Source organism: Lynx rufus, unplaced genomic scaffold (assembly GCF_022079265.1).
Source record: "Lynx rufus isolate CCGP_SWC_20201006 ecotype Redwood Valley unplaced genomic scaffold, mLynRuf1.p SCAF_3, whole genome shotgun sequence".
NCBI classification, from domain to species: domain Eukaryota; kingdom Metazoa; phylum Chordata; class Mammalia; order Carnivora; family Felidae; genus Lynx; species Lynx rufus.
The window spans coordinates 60,965,987-60,983,229 of record NW_025814845.1 but is presented as its reverse complement, the minus strand read 5'-3'; the positions used below and the strand labels follow the sequence as shown (position 1 = coordinate 60,983,229).

At 41.3% G+C, this 17,243-nt stretch overlaps 1 protein-coding gene and 1 pseudogene across 1 annotated transcript in view; one reads left to right on the top strand and one right to left on the bottom strand.

The window, feature by feature from the left end:
• Nucleotides 1-14,782, bottom strand: part of ANXA3 (annexin A3) — a 49,841-nt gene extending 35,059 nt beyond the window's left edge. The window contains exon 1 of the mRNA XM_047091772.1: nt 14,731-14,782. Coding sequence (XP_046947728.1) covers nt 14,731-14,745 — 15 coding nt within the window. The 5' untranslated portion in view covers nt 14,746-14,782. The remainder of the gene's footprint in view (nt 1-14,730) is intronic.
• Nucleotides 9,935-10,373, top strand: LOC124520391 (60S ribosomal protein L28-like; annotated as a pseudogene).
• Nucleotides 14,783-17,243: the final 2,461 nt, after the last annotated feature.

Here is a 17,243-nt window from a genome sequence, read left to right as displayed (position 1 = left end):
AGAAGGCAAAACTGCAACCAGATTCTAATTGTTCATGAAAACTCAAGGTTTGCATTCTAGCCTTGACCTTTTCACTGTCCTCTACTACCTACACATCAAAATATGCTGAAATTCCAATGCGCAAAATCAGAGACGGCTGGAATTCTCAGTCTGTTCTGTAATTTGCCACCTAGTAAGAATTAAATGGGGAGGAACTGCTTGTTTAATTAAAAGAAAAAAGACACACACACACACAAACACACTCACATTCACACACACATACACACACACCAGATTGAAAAATGGCATAGAAATTCTAAAGTGGAAGCTTTGTGAAATTTTTCAGAATGCCTCAGTTATTTAAATAAGCAGTATTATTCATTTGATAGACTTGGTTGCCCGGAACATTCAAGAATATTTACATGACTTAGGAAAAAAAAATTGTACAGTAAAATAAATTAATAGAATCTTTTAAACCAGCACATGCCAGTCCATGAACAAAGTGCTTTACAATTTATTTCAGTCTTACAATGACCTTAACAAGGTAGATTTTATTACAGTATTTCCATTTAAAAATGGACGAAACTTGATTTCAGAGAAGTTATTTGCTTAACATAACTGCTGCTAAGGACAGCTGGAGAATCTGAATCTGCCTGCTTTCGTGTCTAAAATGCCCTGTGCTCTCCACCATATCGCAATGTATCACAGTATTCCACATTAGCCGTTCTCAAAGTGTAGGTACTAGATCAGCCACATCTGCACCACTTGGGAACTTGTTTGAAATGCAGATTATCAGGCCCCATTCCAGTCTTACTGAATCAACTTACTGAATCAGCCTCAGTCACTGAGTCAGCCCTGGGGCTGTGTTTTAACTCGGGATCTGTGTTTTAACAAGCCTTCCAGATGATTCTAACGCATGCTAAAGTTTGAGAACCACTGCTCTATTTCATTCTCAGCTGCCCAGAAAACCAAAGCAAATGGAGTAAACAAGCCATAGATTCTCTTCTGGGAGGTGGAAGAAGAATTTGATGATGAGCTCACTGTTTCAGGAATGCTGGCATATTTACAGACAACCGAAACTATTTGCATCGCCTGCTTCCTTGCAGGCTTAATTCCTTAATATTTAAACTACTACTCAAGGCTTGACTTCATTTATTTCCACTAACCCTGACACCCTAGCCAAGTGTCATGCTAGTGTAGGACACGGATACTTAGCAAAGTCTTTTTATTTATAAAAAAAAAGTGTTTTATCAGATTTCCGCATTCTTTAAATACATTTAGGTTCTTCCTTTTTCTCAAACTTGACCTTCAGATTTCCCCAAAGGGGAAATGATCTTGAAAGCAGTTGGAAAATAAATTAAAGTAAGGAATGTCTAAATAAAGGGGGGAAAATAACAGGAGGTCTTGACATTAATAACAATTGCTGCTACTGTGTGCCAGTCCTGTGCTAAGCACATTTCCTGCATTAGCTCATTCAATTTTCACAATTAGCTTGTAAGGCAGGTGTAGTACATACTATTTATGGATAATGCAAAAACCGATAGTTGAGTAACTTGTCCAAGTTCACCCAGCCAGGAAGTGGACAGTCTCATCAGCTTCTGCTCCTGATTACCAGGCTAGGCTGCATCTCATTTAAACTGTCTTCTTCATGTCAGTATCATCTTGTCTGATCTTCTAGAACTATCCTTTGGAGGTCACTAGAGCACCTGATTCTTTGAAGCCATTGGTGTGGCCAAGCTGGGCCTGGAGAGCTGTCTGCTGGCACCTCCCCTCACCAACCCTCCCCCTCCCCTCCCCGACTGCCCCGAGAGAGGTCAGTCTGTCCTTGACCATGAAACCTGGTTGTACCTATTTCTTCAAACCCAGTGTACTGGGTTTGCAAGAAGTTTAACATGTATATTCAGAAGGATGAATGAAAGAGAAAAACACAAGGCAGCAATCCTGTTGACAGGAAACATATTTAAAGCCAAATGCTTCAGAGCAAGAACAGCTGCTGTTACAAGGTACATTTTGAGGGTGAGGTAGAGCCAAATCACTCCACTTCATAAAGTCCTGTAAAGGCCATATCCTAAAATTAAACTTTCAAATAAATGCCTCATATAAACTTCCAGGACTCAGGAACTCTTGAAAAGCTGGGGAGAAATGATCACTCTTTGCTCAATGTCAAAACAGTCTCTGGGGTCATGAAGATTTATGAGAGAAAGAAAGGTGGAGTAGACTAAAAAAATAAATAAATAAAGCAATCATGACTTGGAAAATGTGGGGTTCTCACTCAATTTTTCTAGTTAAAGCTGGTTTTCAAAAGCAAAGAAACCTGATTGTAAAGGGCCCTGAGATGAAATATGGTCAAGGGAGGCAAGTATTATGGGTTGAATCGTGTCCCTCCAAAAAGATGTGTCGGGCCGAGTGCACAATACTTCACAATGTGACCTTATTTGGATATAAGCTGACTAAAATGTCATTAGTTAAGATGAGGTCATACTGGAGTAGGGTGGGCCCCTACTTTAATATGACAGGTGTCCTTAGAAGACAACCCTGTGAAGACAGAGACATGTCGGAGGTGATGTGACCGTGAAGGCAGAGACTGGGGCTGTGCAGCTAGCTGAAAGCCAAGGAAGGCCAAAGATTGCCAGCAAACCACCAGGCACTGGAAGAGGCAAGGAGGGATCCCCTTTCAGGTTTCAGAGAAAGCATGGCATTATGGACACCCTGATTTCAGACTTCCAGCCCCCAGAACTGTGAGAGAATACACTTCTCTTGTTTTAAAACACCCAGTTTGTGAAACTTTGTTAACAGCCCCAGGAAACGAATACAGCAGGGATCCCTGTAAACAACAGGCTCCGCATCACCACTGCTGGAGTGTTTCCCACCCAGGGGCAGCAGAGAGCAGCAGGGGGTGGGAGAAGCAGGGATCGGCGGCCTCTGGTGATTGAGAGAAGCCAGTGACATCATGGCTTCGTCTGAAGTGCGTCCAAGAAGTCCAGAGGACATGTATGCATCTACTTGTCTCACTCAACTGAGGAAAGATCCATACTTGCCTTCTTTTCTTGTTTTAAACACAATGATTTCATCAGGGGAGTCTCAGAGCAAGAGCACTGGAAAGCTGTAACAGAGGAGGGTGTTGGGCTGGAGTAGAAGATGTGTGATTCAGAAATGAAGAAAGATAGGGACAAACTATTTGTGTTATGCTTCCCATGAAACACAGTTTATCATCAGAAGACACCTTGACCTCTCAGAAGCATGTGTCAAACATGGTCAACCCAGCCAGACCTCTTTCTTCTTTTGGCTCCTGGGATCCATCCCTGGGGTTTCTTCTTGCCCCTCCAGCTTGCATTTACTCTTTGTCAGGTTTCCTCTTTGCCTGACCTCTATAAATTAGGTACTTGTAAAATGGGAAATCTCTTTTCTTTTCCTCTAATCCTGCTGTGGGTTATTCCCACCAGTACCCTCTGCTGCATGCAAACAACTCCCACAATTATAAATCCAGCCCAGACTTCTATTTTGAACACCGGTCGTGTATATTCAATGTGTACTTGATGTGTCTGCTTTTATGTCTCACACATCAATTCATTATTTTCTCTCAAGCTGATTTCTTTCCCCACATAGCAATTACATTGTACTTACTTCTGCTTTACCCGTATATGCTCATCTAATCCTCAAAGCCACCCTATGCAGTTGGGACTATTATGATCCCTACTTTAGAGAGGAGAAGACACAGAGAAGAGACTCCTCCAAGGTCATGTGGCTTGCCTGTGGCACAGCCAGGATTTGAACCCAGGCAATACAACTGTAGTCTCTGAGCTCGTCCCTAATTTGCCCTTCTTTCTCAGTACCCGTCCCTTTAAATGGTACCACCAACCTCCACAAACCTGAGTCTCCTTTGATGTGTCTGTCTTTCCTTGCAAATGCAATCCATCAGCAAAGCCTACTGTATTTAGACTCTCTCAAAAAGATCATCTCCTGTGTACTTCTCCCCATCTTCCTTGCCCCTACTGTTGTCCAAGTCACCATCACCATTGCCCTGGACATGGACATCTGCAGCGGTCTCCCTTCCTTCCATTGCCCACCTCCTACCACCTCCCACAAGCAGCCAAGGGCTATGTGTCAGTCAGCCCCATGGCTCTGCGTGGCTTGACCCAACTCCCCTCTTCATCCTTACCACCCAGAGCTACTCTCCCCTTTGTCTAGCACACCTCAGTTCTCTGAGAGCCCAGCTGACATGTGTTGAATTCTTCTTCATCTTACTGTCTTTGTGCTATCCCCTTTATCTGGAATGTTCTTCTGCCTTCATTCCTCTGCTTAAAGGCTATCTTCTCTGACAAGCCAGCTCTGGCCACCTGACCTGAGTGGGTCCTCTCCTGTTGGTCTCCATCTCAGCAACCCTCCCCGCTTAGGGCACTCAGCTTTCAGTATTATCTCTCACCGTTTATATCTGCACCTCTATCTCCTCTGACATAAAATTCCAAGGGGCAGAGACCTTTTGTTTTACTCACTACACTGTATCCAGCTCTAGCCCAGTACCAGTCTTCAGATAGGGGCTTAATAAGTAACTATGAATGAGTTTGCTGGAAGAAAATGGAAGCAAGATGATGACATCCCAAGGTGTGGAATTTCTCCAAGACGTACACAACACAATTGGCTGCCTGATGAAATTGCTTCCTTCAAACATCAGTAGTTCAGAGATCAAAGTGACCATTGTATCCTAGGAAATCTGGAATATGTTAGAAATATTTCAGTGGCCACTTTCAGTACCACAGGCTATTCCAGATCTTTCAAAGCTGGTTCCAGAAGCCAGGGTGGAAGCCTGGTGAACCAGGGATGTTTCCAGTGACTCTGTCATGTCTTTCTAACTGTCTCTCCAAGCACTCAGGGGTTCTTTGGTGAAGGCAGCAAACCTAACTAACTGGATTGAGTCTGAAACACTGAGCCTCCCAAAAGTCTTTATCAACACAAACTTCTTTCTCAGAATAATTTTCGTTATTTGAAGTGGATTATAAATAATTTATATTCATCTTCTTTTGAGTTATTTAGTAGCAGTATTTGAAGATTACATTTTTAATCCACAATCAGTCAGGTTTAACTTAACTTAGCTAACAGTTCTTGACCAAACTCTGCTTGGCCAAGAGCCACAGAGAGTGGAAGACTAGTATGGCTATGCTGGCCACATCCTCAGTTAGATGAAGTACATATCCGACTTCATCCTCCAGGAGAGACACTTCTGTCAAAGGGACCTGCCCTATAACTCTGGAAGATTCTGGAAGATACAGGGAAGCTGACTTATTGGATTGGGGAATCTTGCATCATCTACATCTTCTAAAATGGGTACCTGGTTAGAAAATGGCACTGGTTTGGCAGGATGTTGGGAATGTAGTGGTGACACCCAGTCTGCTCCCACATCACTTCTATGGGAATGGAAATCCACCCATGAGGGACTGAGATCAGGGACGTTTACTGTTTGTAATATTACAGAAAGAACATTTCTTGTGTCTGTGGCCAAGGTCATTAATGCCCACATAACATGATGGCTACATGCATTATTTTATGAGTTTTGTACAAGTGTGTGTTTGGGAAGTGACAATCCTAACAAGGTGCTACAGATCTAAGAACTCTTCCTAATGCAAAGTAAACCTACATAATGGAAATTCCTTGAAGAGTTTATACAAAGGCTATTGGGACTACTGAGATTCTCTGTGGTCCTTGCAGGATTCCCAAAACAAAAGTGTCATGCCTCCCCAAAACTCCTTGTCCCCCTCCTGTCACCTCAGGGGGTGATACATCTCATCTCAGGCTTTATACCTGCTGTTCCTTCTGCTGGAAGCTCTTCCCCAAGATATTCTCCTGACCCACTCCCTCACTCCATGTTGACTTCTGCTCACATATCTGAGCAGAAAAAGCACACTCTCCATCACTGTCATTATCCATCTTTGCTTTCCTCCAGAGTACTTAAAACCGACTTTATATAATACACATTTACTTCTTAGTTTATTAGCTACCTTCCCTAATATAAATCAGAGGCACATAAGCCCCATGTTTTTTAAATTTCTCTTTCTCTGTATTTTCAGAGCCTAAAAAAGTATCTGGCACATAGTGGATGCTTAGCAAATATTTGCTAAGTGAATAAGTGAATTAAAAATGTCTTCTTATTCTAAGTCTTGCTTTCTTTGATAACTCTCAAATGCCACTATGTGCCTTTTCAGAGCTCCATGTCATACCTCAAAAATCTGACTAATGCATTCTTCAGCTTTGTACATGCTGTTCAGACGGAACTGTCACTACACCTATTTAAACATGCCTTCAGAACCCAGGTGAAGTATTTATTCCAACACAAATGGTTAGAAACCAAAGGAGCAAAATCTGATAATGGAGGAAGGGACAGATTGAGAATTTTCTGCCCTTTTGACTTATTCTCTTCTAATGCACGTGAGACCTCTCCGTCTGTATTAATCTTCTTGCTCTGTACTCTAAAATGCTTGTGCTTGGGGCGCCTGGGTGGCTAAGTCGGTTAAGCATCCGACTTCGGCTCAGGTCATGATCTCACTATCCGTGGGTTCAAGCCCCATGTCGGGCTCTGTGCTGACAGCTCAGGGCCTGGAGCCTGTTTCAGATTCTGTGTCTCCCTCTTTCTCTTCCCTTCACATTGCTTGCTCTCAATCTAAAACTTTTTCTTTTCCTTTTTGCCTGTGATTTAGCAGGCTTCTCCAATAGCGACTCATAGATTTGGCAAATTACACTTTTTATTATGATTAAGTGTGAAAGAGGGGCCTTCACGGGTGACCTGGGGCCAGGGGGGTGGCGAAGGACAGCTCTTTAATGCTCAGTCCATTCATTGCCAGTGAATCCTCTCTCTTCTCACTCAGATTAGACAGTGTTTCTTTCCAGACTCTGTCCTGAAACAAGGCTCTAATGTTTTGATTTGAAATCCAGGTCTTACCTGTTTTTCATTAACTTCCTGCAGAGGACCATTTTTGCAACTGCCTGAGTGCCAATATTTATCCAAAGAAGCTTTAGGGAACACGGCTTAAAACACACACCAGACAGGAAGTTGCAGTCGTGTTGAAGAGCACCTAATCAGGCATGATGCCCATCTCCTTGGGATGTGAGGAGTCTAGTTCAATGAAAACAGTTTTAGAGCCAGATCCTCTAGCCCTGAGATGCAGTAGGCAGGGAGATCAGAGGAGAAATTCAACACAACCACATGTGTGTCACACAGGTGTTCTCCCCACACGTGTTTTAGATCTGTGTGGTTAGGAAGAGAAAACACACCAGGAAAGAAAGGTCAGGTGGGATGTCCCTACCAAAATTAGATACATGAACTGGACAGGGCTCTCACCAACTCTCTGTACCCAGGACCAGTAGCATCAACAGCCTGGGGCTGGTGTCATCCATAGGAAAGGAAGAGAAAGGCATTACTTTCCCTAATTCTCTCTCACATTAGCACATGGCACCTCTCCTAGGCATCCCTACTGTTGGTGTCATTACTCCGGGCTACACAGCGGAAATGGAACCATTGTGTCCTCATGTGTCAAACTGCACCAATATTGTTCCCGGGAAAGAGAGGAAGGGTTGGGTGGGGAAGAAAAGTTGTGCTCTCTTCCTCACAAGAACACATTGTCAGGGATTAATTTTTCCTGTTAGTAAGTTTCCACCCTACATAGCCTTCCTCAACCTTTCCACCATCAAGAATCCCTTTAAGTGTTTCTTCTCCATGGATCTCATGCTTTGAGTGATTTTGCCTGCTAATCTGTATTTATTACAAAACATGTACTCATTTTCCCCTGTGTTCCTTATTATTAAAGATAGTAACTTCCAAGCAGAAGTTCTGATCAGCACAAGGTAACCAGTACCTTATTGTTAATATAATTTTAGTAAATGATAAAGGAATATGATATTTTGGAAATTCTGTGCAGCCTTAATGTGAGTTATATATGTATGATTATATATACATATATAGATAGATATAGATAGATATATGTATATATACATATATAGATACTCATTTAACAAAGAATATCTCTGGTCTTTGTCCTGGGTTCCTGGCATAGAGCTTCAAAGCCATTGGGATTTCCTGAGAGAGGAGTGTCTTTATTATGCTAATAAGGTGACTCAGGGTAAGCCTCTAGATAGCTGTAGGATGGCAGTTTGGGAGGGGAAGGAGACTGGAGATTAATTTCAGTCCCATGGCCTGTGATTCAATCAATCACACCTATGTCATGAAATCCCAGTGAAAACTCTGGAGATCCCTGGCTGGTGGACACACGATGTGCAAAGGAGGGTGATGCGTCCTGACTCCACGGACACAGGGCCTTTCCAGACCTTGCTCTATGTCTCTATGTGTAGGCAGGCTTTCTAATAAAACTGTAATGGGATGCCTGTGTGGCTCACTTGGTTAAGCATCTGACTTCAGCTCAGAGCCTGGAGCCTGCTTTGGATTCTCTGTGTGTCTCTCTTTCTGCCCCTTCTCGGCTTCCGCTCATGCTCTCTCTCTCTCTCCCTCAAAAATAAATAAACATTAAAAAAAAATTAAAAAAAAAACCCTGTAATCACAAATACAGCACTTTCAGTGAACTCTGTGCGTTGTTCTAGATGATCACTGAAAGCTAGAGGGTCACAGAAATCCCTGAATGTATAGGTCAGAAGAGCAGGTAGCTCTGAGGCATGCAGCTGGTGTCTGAAGTGAGGGCAGGGCTCTTAAATCTGGAGTTTAACTCCAGGTAGTGAGCGTCAGTACTGTTCTGCAGTATACACACTTGGAGTGGGAACAGAACATTCATATCTTTAAATGCATACAAATACCCAAAGGCACAGAATGTACAACACCAAGAGTGAACTGTAATGTAAATTCTGGACTCTGGTGATTCTGATGAGTCAATGTAGGCTCATCAGTTGCAACAAATGTACCGCTCTGGTGGGGGATGTGGATAATGGAGGACCCTACACATGTGTCTGAGCAGGGGGTATATGGGAAATCTCTTTACCCTTGCCTCAATTTTGCTATGAACTTAAAACTGCTCTAAAAATAATCTTCAAAATAGGAGTGGTCAGAAAGAATCTATTTGAGGAAAATCCATCTGTTTTCAGATGGCTCAGAGAGAATCATTCCAGTGGGGAAGAGGATGCTGTTGATCTGTCATAAAATCAGGCCCCAGAAACTCCTTTACAAAAACAGTTGCAGGGATACTAATTAGCTAGGAAGATGATTTTCAAAAAATAATACGTTGGAATGATAATGATTACAACTAACGTTTACTGAGGGCTCACTACATGCCAGGCACGGCTAGTGCAATTTTACATGAACTGGGTTAATGCTTACAAGCACTAAATGATGTTGGTACTACTGTTATACCCATTTTACAGGTGAGGTAACAGAGATAGCAAGAGACTGAGAGTAACTTGCTCAAGGTCATAGTCAAGAGCCCGCTTCTTAACCCATTAAAGGGTAATGTGAGAGAAGAGCTGGGATTGTGGCTGGACTGTCTTCATTCTGTTCCCAGTAGAGCCCAATGTGGCAGGTACCTGCTGCTTTGTTTAACTGCCTTTTGATGAACTTCTTCAAGACAAAGTTTGCAGGCATCACATTTATGTGAAGTTACATTTTTGTAAAATACCTTTTATCCCTTGGTTCCTGAGTGGTTCCATGTTTTCCTCATTTATAAAGTAGAGTTTGGACTGGGGAAGGGAGAATGTATAGCAAGTTAAGATGTTATACTAGCTCATAAGGATTACAGTGGTTATGAGTTTAGAAAAAAATTAGCAGCATAATAAAAATGCTAATTTGAGGATTCAAACAAATAGCAGATTGCATTCCTTATTCTGTAAAAATAAGTTAGGAATTGACCAAGGAGCAAAGACCCCAGAATATCTGCTTGAGAGTGCCAGCATTGTAGAAGGCATGTATGGGAAATATACTGCTATGGCATCTTCATAAAGTCATGTTCCGGCTCTTTCCGACTCTGCTGCCATGTCCGCCCACTTTCAATGGATGGTGGTGCCGAACTGCTCCAGCTTCCTGATGAAGAGGAGTGAGCAGACACATAGCATGAAGCCCATAACCTGAAGGCTCACAATTCCTTCCTCTACAATGGGGTGATTCACAGCAAGACTGTGGGTGTTGGCCCGCAGTGGATGGCAAAGGTCTAGTGGTAGTCATGAAGTGGGGATCCAACCAGCAAAAACCTGACACCTCCTACGTGCAGCCCGTTAACAAGAATGCCCAGGCAGCCCTCAGCAGCATCAGGTACGTGGTCCTCAAAAACAAGTACCGCCCCAATGTGCACATGGCTGCCACTGGCAGAGCCAATGCCATCCTGCACAGCCAGAAGCCTGTGGTGAAGAGGCAGTTGGCCCGCCCCCCCCAAGAACTCCTGATCACCTGCCCCCCACCCCCAAAGCAATGAAGGTATCAAACACACACACACACACACACACACACAAAGTCATGTTCCTAAGACTAGTTCTAATTTGTGGGTTACCTGAATGCTTGCTATGACCTAAAGGCAACAGAAGACAAGGGACCCTGGGTCCAAAGAGTACAAACTGTTACAGTATCAGGCCCTTTCCTTGGGTTTTAAGTAGGAGAACACATGCCTGAACAGAGATATGCAACAGTTCCAAAGGAAACAGTAATGCAACATAGATTGTTGACTCATCTGATACAATGGATGGTTGCAACACACCTCAAATTTATAGACCCAGGAAACCAGCTAGTCTTTCATCTTCCATGGCAATGTTGCAATAGCAACCAAAGTCTTCTCTCTTGATCATAACACTCCAATAAACTCACCATCCACTGGTAACTGCAAACTGATCTGTAGTTTAGGAGAAAAGCATGGACTTGATTGCTTATTTGTTTTTAGGTGTCTAATGTGCTTTTGTGTGTAAGGGGGAAAAATAGAACAGATAAAAGTTAGTGATAAGAATATTTACAAAAATCTGAGGGTTTTTTTTTTTTTACTATGGTAAAACATAAAATTTACCACCTTAATGATTTTTAAGTGTACAGGTCAGTGGTGGTGAGAATATTCACACGGTTGTGAAACGGACCTCCAGAACTTTTTCACTGTGCAGAATGGAAACTCTATACCCATCAAGCAGCAAATCCTCTCCAGCCCAACAACTGGAGTTTTTGGTCTCTATGTGGTCCAACCACAACTCTGTTTTTGGTCTCTATCAATTTGACTACTTCAGATGCCTCATAGAAATGGAATCATAGTATTTTGTCTTTTTATTACTGGTATATTTCACTTAGCATAATGTTCTCAAGGTTCATCCATGTTGTAGCATGTATCACAATTCCCTTCCTTTTTAAGGCTGAATAATACTCCACTGTATGGATATACAGTAGCCACCTCCCCACCATCCATTGGGAGGTATTCTAAAACCCCCAGTGGATGCCTAAAACTGCAGATAATACTGAATCCTATGTATACTATTTTCCCCTATACATGTATAGCTATGACAAAGTTAAATTTATAAATTAGGCACAATAAGAGATTAACAACAACTAATAAAAAATTATAACAATATACTGTGATAAAAGTTATATGAATATGGTCTCTCGCTCTCAAAATATCTTAACTGTACTCACCTTTCTTGTGATGCTGTGAGAGGATAAAATGCCTTTGTGATGAGATGAACTGAGGTGAATGATGTAGGCGCTGAGATCTAGAAACTAGTGAAAGGAAGTATTCCACTACTATTCACTTTCTGACAATTTGTCAGAAGGAGGACGTTCTGCTTCTGGGCTGTGGTTGACTGTGGGTAGCTGAAACCATGCAAAGTGAAACCGCGAAAAAGGGGGACAGCGTACCACATTTAATTCACCCATTCATTTGTCAATAGAAGTAAATTTCGCCAACAACTTAAATAAGCTCAGAGATGGATGCTTCCCAGAGTTTGCAGAAAGGAACACAGCCCTGCCAACTCCTTGATTTTAGTGCCATGAGACCAAGTTCAGGCTTCTAACACACAGGAACCATGAGATTAAAAAAATGGGTGTTGTGTTAAGTTGTTAAATTTATGGTAATTGGTTATGGTGGCAATAGAAAACAAATACACCCTCTCTCACACATTTGGGTTTCTCCCAGCCCTTCAGAAATGAGCCATGACTTTGAAGGTGTCAGCTGACCCACTAATTAGAGAGCCTGACCAACTAATCCCAGGTTGAATTACTAACGGACAAGGACTAGAGAGATTTTTTTTTTTTTTTTTTTTGTTCCCCATCTGATTCTACCAAGTGTTTACAATAGCAGCAGGAATTTCAGACCTGGAAAGAGGACTGACTGGCCTCCTGGCCATGGTAAGGGAATAACTTGGGGCCAAGCAAATCTTGCAGAAGCACACCTCTGCCCAGCACCACCCATGCTTAGGGCTGGTACATCTCCATACAAGCTATTCTTCAGGCCTTTCTGCCCCTCACTCATGAAATATAATGTATGTTCATGATTCACAAAAAAATTAGAGCATGGAAGGTGATGCACTAAAAAATAAATGTGCCCTTGCTCACAATTCTGCCTTTCTAAAAAGTTTTCATGTAATACAGTCTTCATGGATATTTTTTCTTTTTTCTTTCTTATAAACAGAATCATTCTGTAGATATATTCTGTAAGTTGATTATTTTTCATTGATTACTTTTTAATTTTTTTTTTTTCACTTCAGAGAGAGAGGGCGAGTAGGCGAGAGGGGCAGAAGGAGAGAGAATTTTTGTGTGTGTGTGTGAATGTTTATTTATTTTGAGAGAGAAAAGAATTTTCTAATGTTTATTTATTCATTTTGAGAGGGGGGTAGGGGCAGAGAGAGAGGGAGAGAGAGAGTCCCAAGCAGACTCCATGTGCTGTCAGCACAGAGCATGACAACACGAAGCTTGATCCCGCGAACCATGAGATCATGACCTGAATCAAAATCAAGAGTAACCAACAGAGCCACACAGACTCCCCATAAGAGAGAAAGACAGAAAGAGAATCCCAAGTAGGCTCCACGCTGTCAGTGGCAGAGCCTGATGCAGGGCTTGATCCTACAACACTGGGATCGAGACCTGAGCCAAAATCAAGAGTCTGACACTCAGCCAACCAAATAACCCAGGCACTCCTCTTTGGACATTTTCTTACGTCAGTATATAAAGACCGGACCCCCTTTTTTCCCATTCTTTTTAATGATCACCTAAAAATGGCTGTAAGTTACAAATGAGTCACTTACTCACTTCATACCCCATGGCCATTTATGCTGCCTGCATATTTTCATGAATACAAATGAATGTCTTTTAGCCTGTATTTTTTTCAGCCTTATGTAAGTATATCTATAGGATAAGTACCCAGAAGTGGAATAACTGGGTTAAAGAGGGTGTGCATTTAAACTCTGATGGATATCACCAAAATACCATCCAAAAGTGTGCCAGGTTTAATCTCCCATGATCAGAGTATGAGTACTTGTCTTATCGACATACTCTCCGACATTGGTCTTACTATATGTTTTCCTCGCTTCTACCAATACTTAGGTAGAGACGGTTTCTCACTGTGTTGTTTACATTTCTTTATTTCCTAGTGAGAGATAACATCTTTTCATATATTTTCTTGTATTACATCTGTAATTCTTTTCATGTCCTATTCATGTCCCTTACAAATGTTTCCATTGAGTTTTTTTATTGATTTATTCAAGTAATTAAACAATTTTTTAAACATTTATTTATGTTTGAGAGACAGAGACAGAGCTCGAGCAGGGGAGGGGAAGAGAGAGAAGGAGACACAGAATCTGAAGCAGGCTCCAGGCTCTGAGCTGTCAGCACAGAGCCCAACAACGTTGGGCTCGAACCCACGAACCATGAGATCATGATCTGAGCCAAAGTCAGACACTCAACCGACTGAGTCACCCAGGTGCCCCTATTCAAGTAATTGTTATGTTAAGGAAATAAGTTTTTTGTCTGTTATCCTGTAAATATTATTCCCCTGTGGTTGTCTTCTGACTCTATTAATAGTGTTGTTTGCATGTAAACCATAAATTTACATGCAGTTAAGTAGATCAATGTATTTCTTTTAGGCTTTGGTTTGTGTCATAGTTGTAACTGCCTTTCCTACTCCAAGATTATTTTTATTTTTATTTACTTATTTATTAAATGTGTATGTACTTTGAGTGAGAGAGAGATCACACACACAGGGGAGGGGCAGAGAGAGAGAGGGAAAGAGGGTGAATCCCAAGCAGGCTCTGTGTTGCCAACACAGGGCTCAATCTCACAAACCTTGAGATCATGACCTGAGCCAACATGAAGAGTCACACGCTTAATTGACTGAGCCACCCAGATGGCCCTCCAAGATTATTTTTAAAATTCTCCCATATCTTGTCTCTTTCATTTCAGTGTTTTATCCATCTGAAATTCTTTTTAATGTAAGAAGGGAGAAGGAATACAGATTTACTGTTTTCCCAAATGGCTAGAACTTTTCCTAACATTATTTATTGAATAAGCTATCTTTTCCTCTCTGATATGAAACATTATCTTTACCATATAATAAATTCCCAAATCACAGATGAAATTTACTGTTATTGATCTCTAATTTGGTATCATCAAAAATAATTTTAATTATGTACCTCTACAAATACATTTTTATATTTTATTATTTTTAGACATCCTCTAGCTTTTTTGGCATGTTATATTTTCCAATGAACATTTTATCAACTTTCAAAACACTTTTACTAATATTTTGATTTGACTTTCTATATTTTGATTTGACTAAGACAAGTTATGAGGGCTTGGTTTTTACTTACCCAGATAGAGGCCATGATATCCCACTTTTGCTTGAATTGAGATCACACTAAACTATTAAAAGAAAAAAAAATTACTAAACAGAATAAATCTGGGATTCAGAACACAATAATCTCAGAATAACCCTTAATCTTTAATCCGCAAACCAGAAGTCAACATTCAAAGAGAAACCATCTCAGTAAGATGATGTGTCTCTAACATCAAGTACCTTATTTGCTAAACAAACATTTGCTGAGCACCTACTATATACAAGGGATTGTGCTGGATCTGGGTAGGGGTCAAAACAAGACAGAAAAAAGAAAATCTCTACACTTGAGAGGTTTATACATATGTTTCCTGGAAAGCAAATTCTTGACTCATTTAAAAATCCAATAGAACTATGTTGATTGCTGAGTTCTTTTAACCAGAATCCATACCATCATAAGGAACAGCAGCAGAAAAAGAAATGGTCAACAAATTCTAGCTGGCTTCACTTTGATTCTTCGTGCTTGATTGTGATACCTCCATTTACATTTTACAAGGCTCCAAGCGTACAGCCTGTTACAAACAGACATGCCTGCTCTTTAAGAAGGCAGTCTGGTTCCTGGTAGGGCCCAGAGGTGAAAAGGGCAATTCTTTGGTGGAGCCCTGTTTAGGAACCCAGGCACTTTTCATATGTAGACATTATTCAAACATGCTGGTATATCTCCATGGTTGATTTAGAAATACAAGTTGCTCCCACTGATCCTGGGAACAAAATAATCTAAAAATGTAAAGATACCTCCAGAACAAAGTTCATAGGAAATCAACACTATTAGTTCCTGGAAATATTTAGCCTGATTTTCTGAGGCGCTCTGCAGCCTAGGGCAATGGGCTCTCTACTTACCAGGTCTAACATTGCATCCCTCTGTATACACAGTGGATACAAGGTGTCCTAGTTCTGATTTTGCCTCTTTTTTTTTTTTTTAAGTAGGCTCAATGCCCAGCATGGAGCCCAACATGGGGCTTGAACTCACGACCCTGAGATCAAGACCTGAGCTGAGAACAAGAGTTGGATGCTTGGATGCTTAACTTGAGCCACCCAGGCATCCCCTGATTTTGTATCTTAAAACTCAATTTCTTTGAGCTTCAGTTTCCTCATCTGTAAAAAGAGGAGGGCTGCTAGCACAGAATGAAGTAATATGTATTATAGTATCAGCTAGCATTTTGAGTTCTTACTATGTGCCAGGTAATATAAAAAGCACTAGGTCAATTCTGCAAGGCTTTTTGTCATATTTGTTCTCTGGGGCATGGAAGGCACTAAAAAAGTACCTTTTTTTTTTTAAATTTACATTTATTTATTTTTGAGAGACAGAATGAGACAGAGCACAAGCAGCGGAGGGACAGAGAGAGCAGAATCTGAAGCAGGGTCCAGGCTCCGAGCAAGCATTCAGCACAGAGCCTGATGTGGGGCTCAAACCCATGAACCACGAGATAATGACCTGAACTGAAGTTGGACACTTAACCGACTGAGCCACCCAGGCACCCCAAAAAAGCACTTATTGAATGAATGAATGATTTAATATAAACCTCAATAATCTAGGGAGCTATGTGTCATTAATACTATCCACTTTGCATTTAAAGAAGCTGGGGCACAGAGAAGGTACAACAATGGTCCAGCCACACAGCAAGTGAGTGTTCCCCTCCTGAATCTAGACAGTGACACTCCAAAGGTATGAAGTTAACTTCCATGCTTCTGCCTTCCCCAAGTGCCTATCCCAAACACTGTCAAAGCTGATGTTCAATATGTGTTGATCCAGTACAATCTGTGAATTGTAAATTATTAACAATTATTACTGATTGAAGTTTTAAGAAATCACTCCATACTGGAGGCCATGTGACCTAACAACAGAACTTTAATGATGCTTTTCAGAAGGGGATTAGAGTACCTCCCTCATTTCCTTTACTTCATCCCCGATTCCTATTTCTCAACAGATTGCTCTACACAACCACCATAGCTCTGAGAACAAGATTCTGGTTTTCTTTACATCTTTAAATTCCCTTTCTCATCAGTCTGAAATTTTCTGCCTTCATGAAGCCAATGGTAATATCTTTGCAGAATAACATTATAATGAGTTACAGTTTTTACGATGTTGATAAAACAAGTTGTAAATGTAGCTCTCCCTGATGGTAGACTTGTGGTCTGTGTAGAACACAAATCCTGGGAAAGAATTTAAGTCTGGCTGTGTATGTAACTCCTTATCAGCAGTCAGAGGAGCCATCAGGGACCCAGAGCCCCTGGGACCTTGCACAAACCACAGTTTCCTATATACGGTCATTTGCAACCTAGGAGCCAGATTCCCCACCTGCTGAGTTAAATGCCAGCAGGTTGATTCATGAGCCGTGAAACGGACTCTGTTGCAATCAAAGAAAAAGGTGAGTCTTTTCAAGGAAAAGCAAATTCCTCCGATTCCCAATACTTAATAGCTAAATGTACTTTTCTTCTACCACCTAAAAATAATTAAGTGTAGTAGGATAAATGGCTTAACTTAAAGAG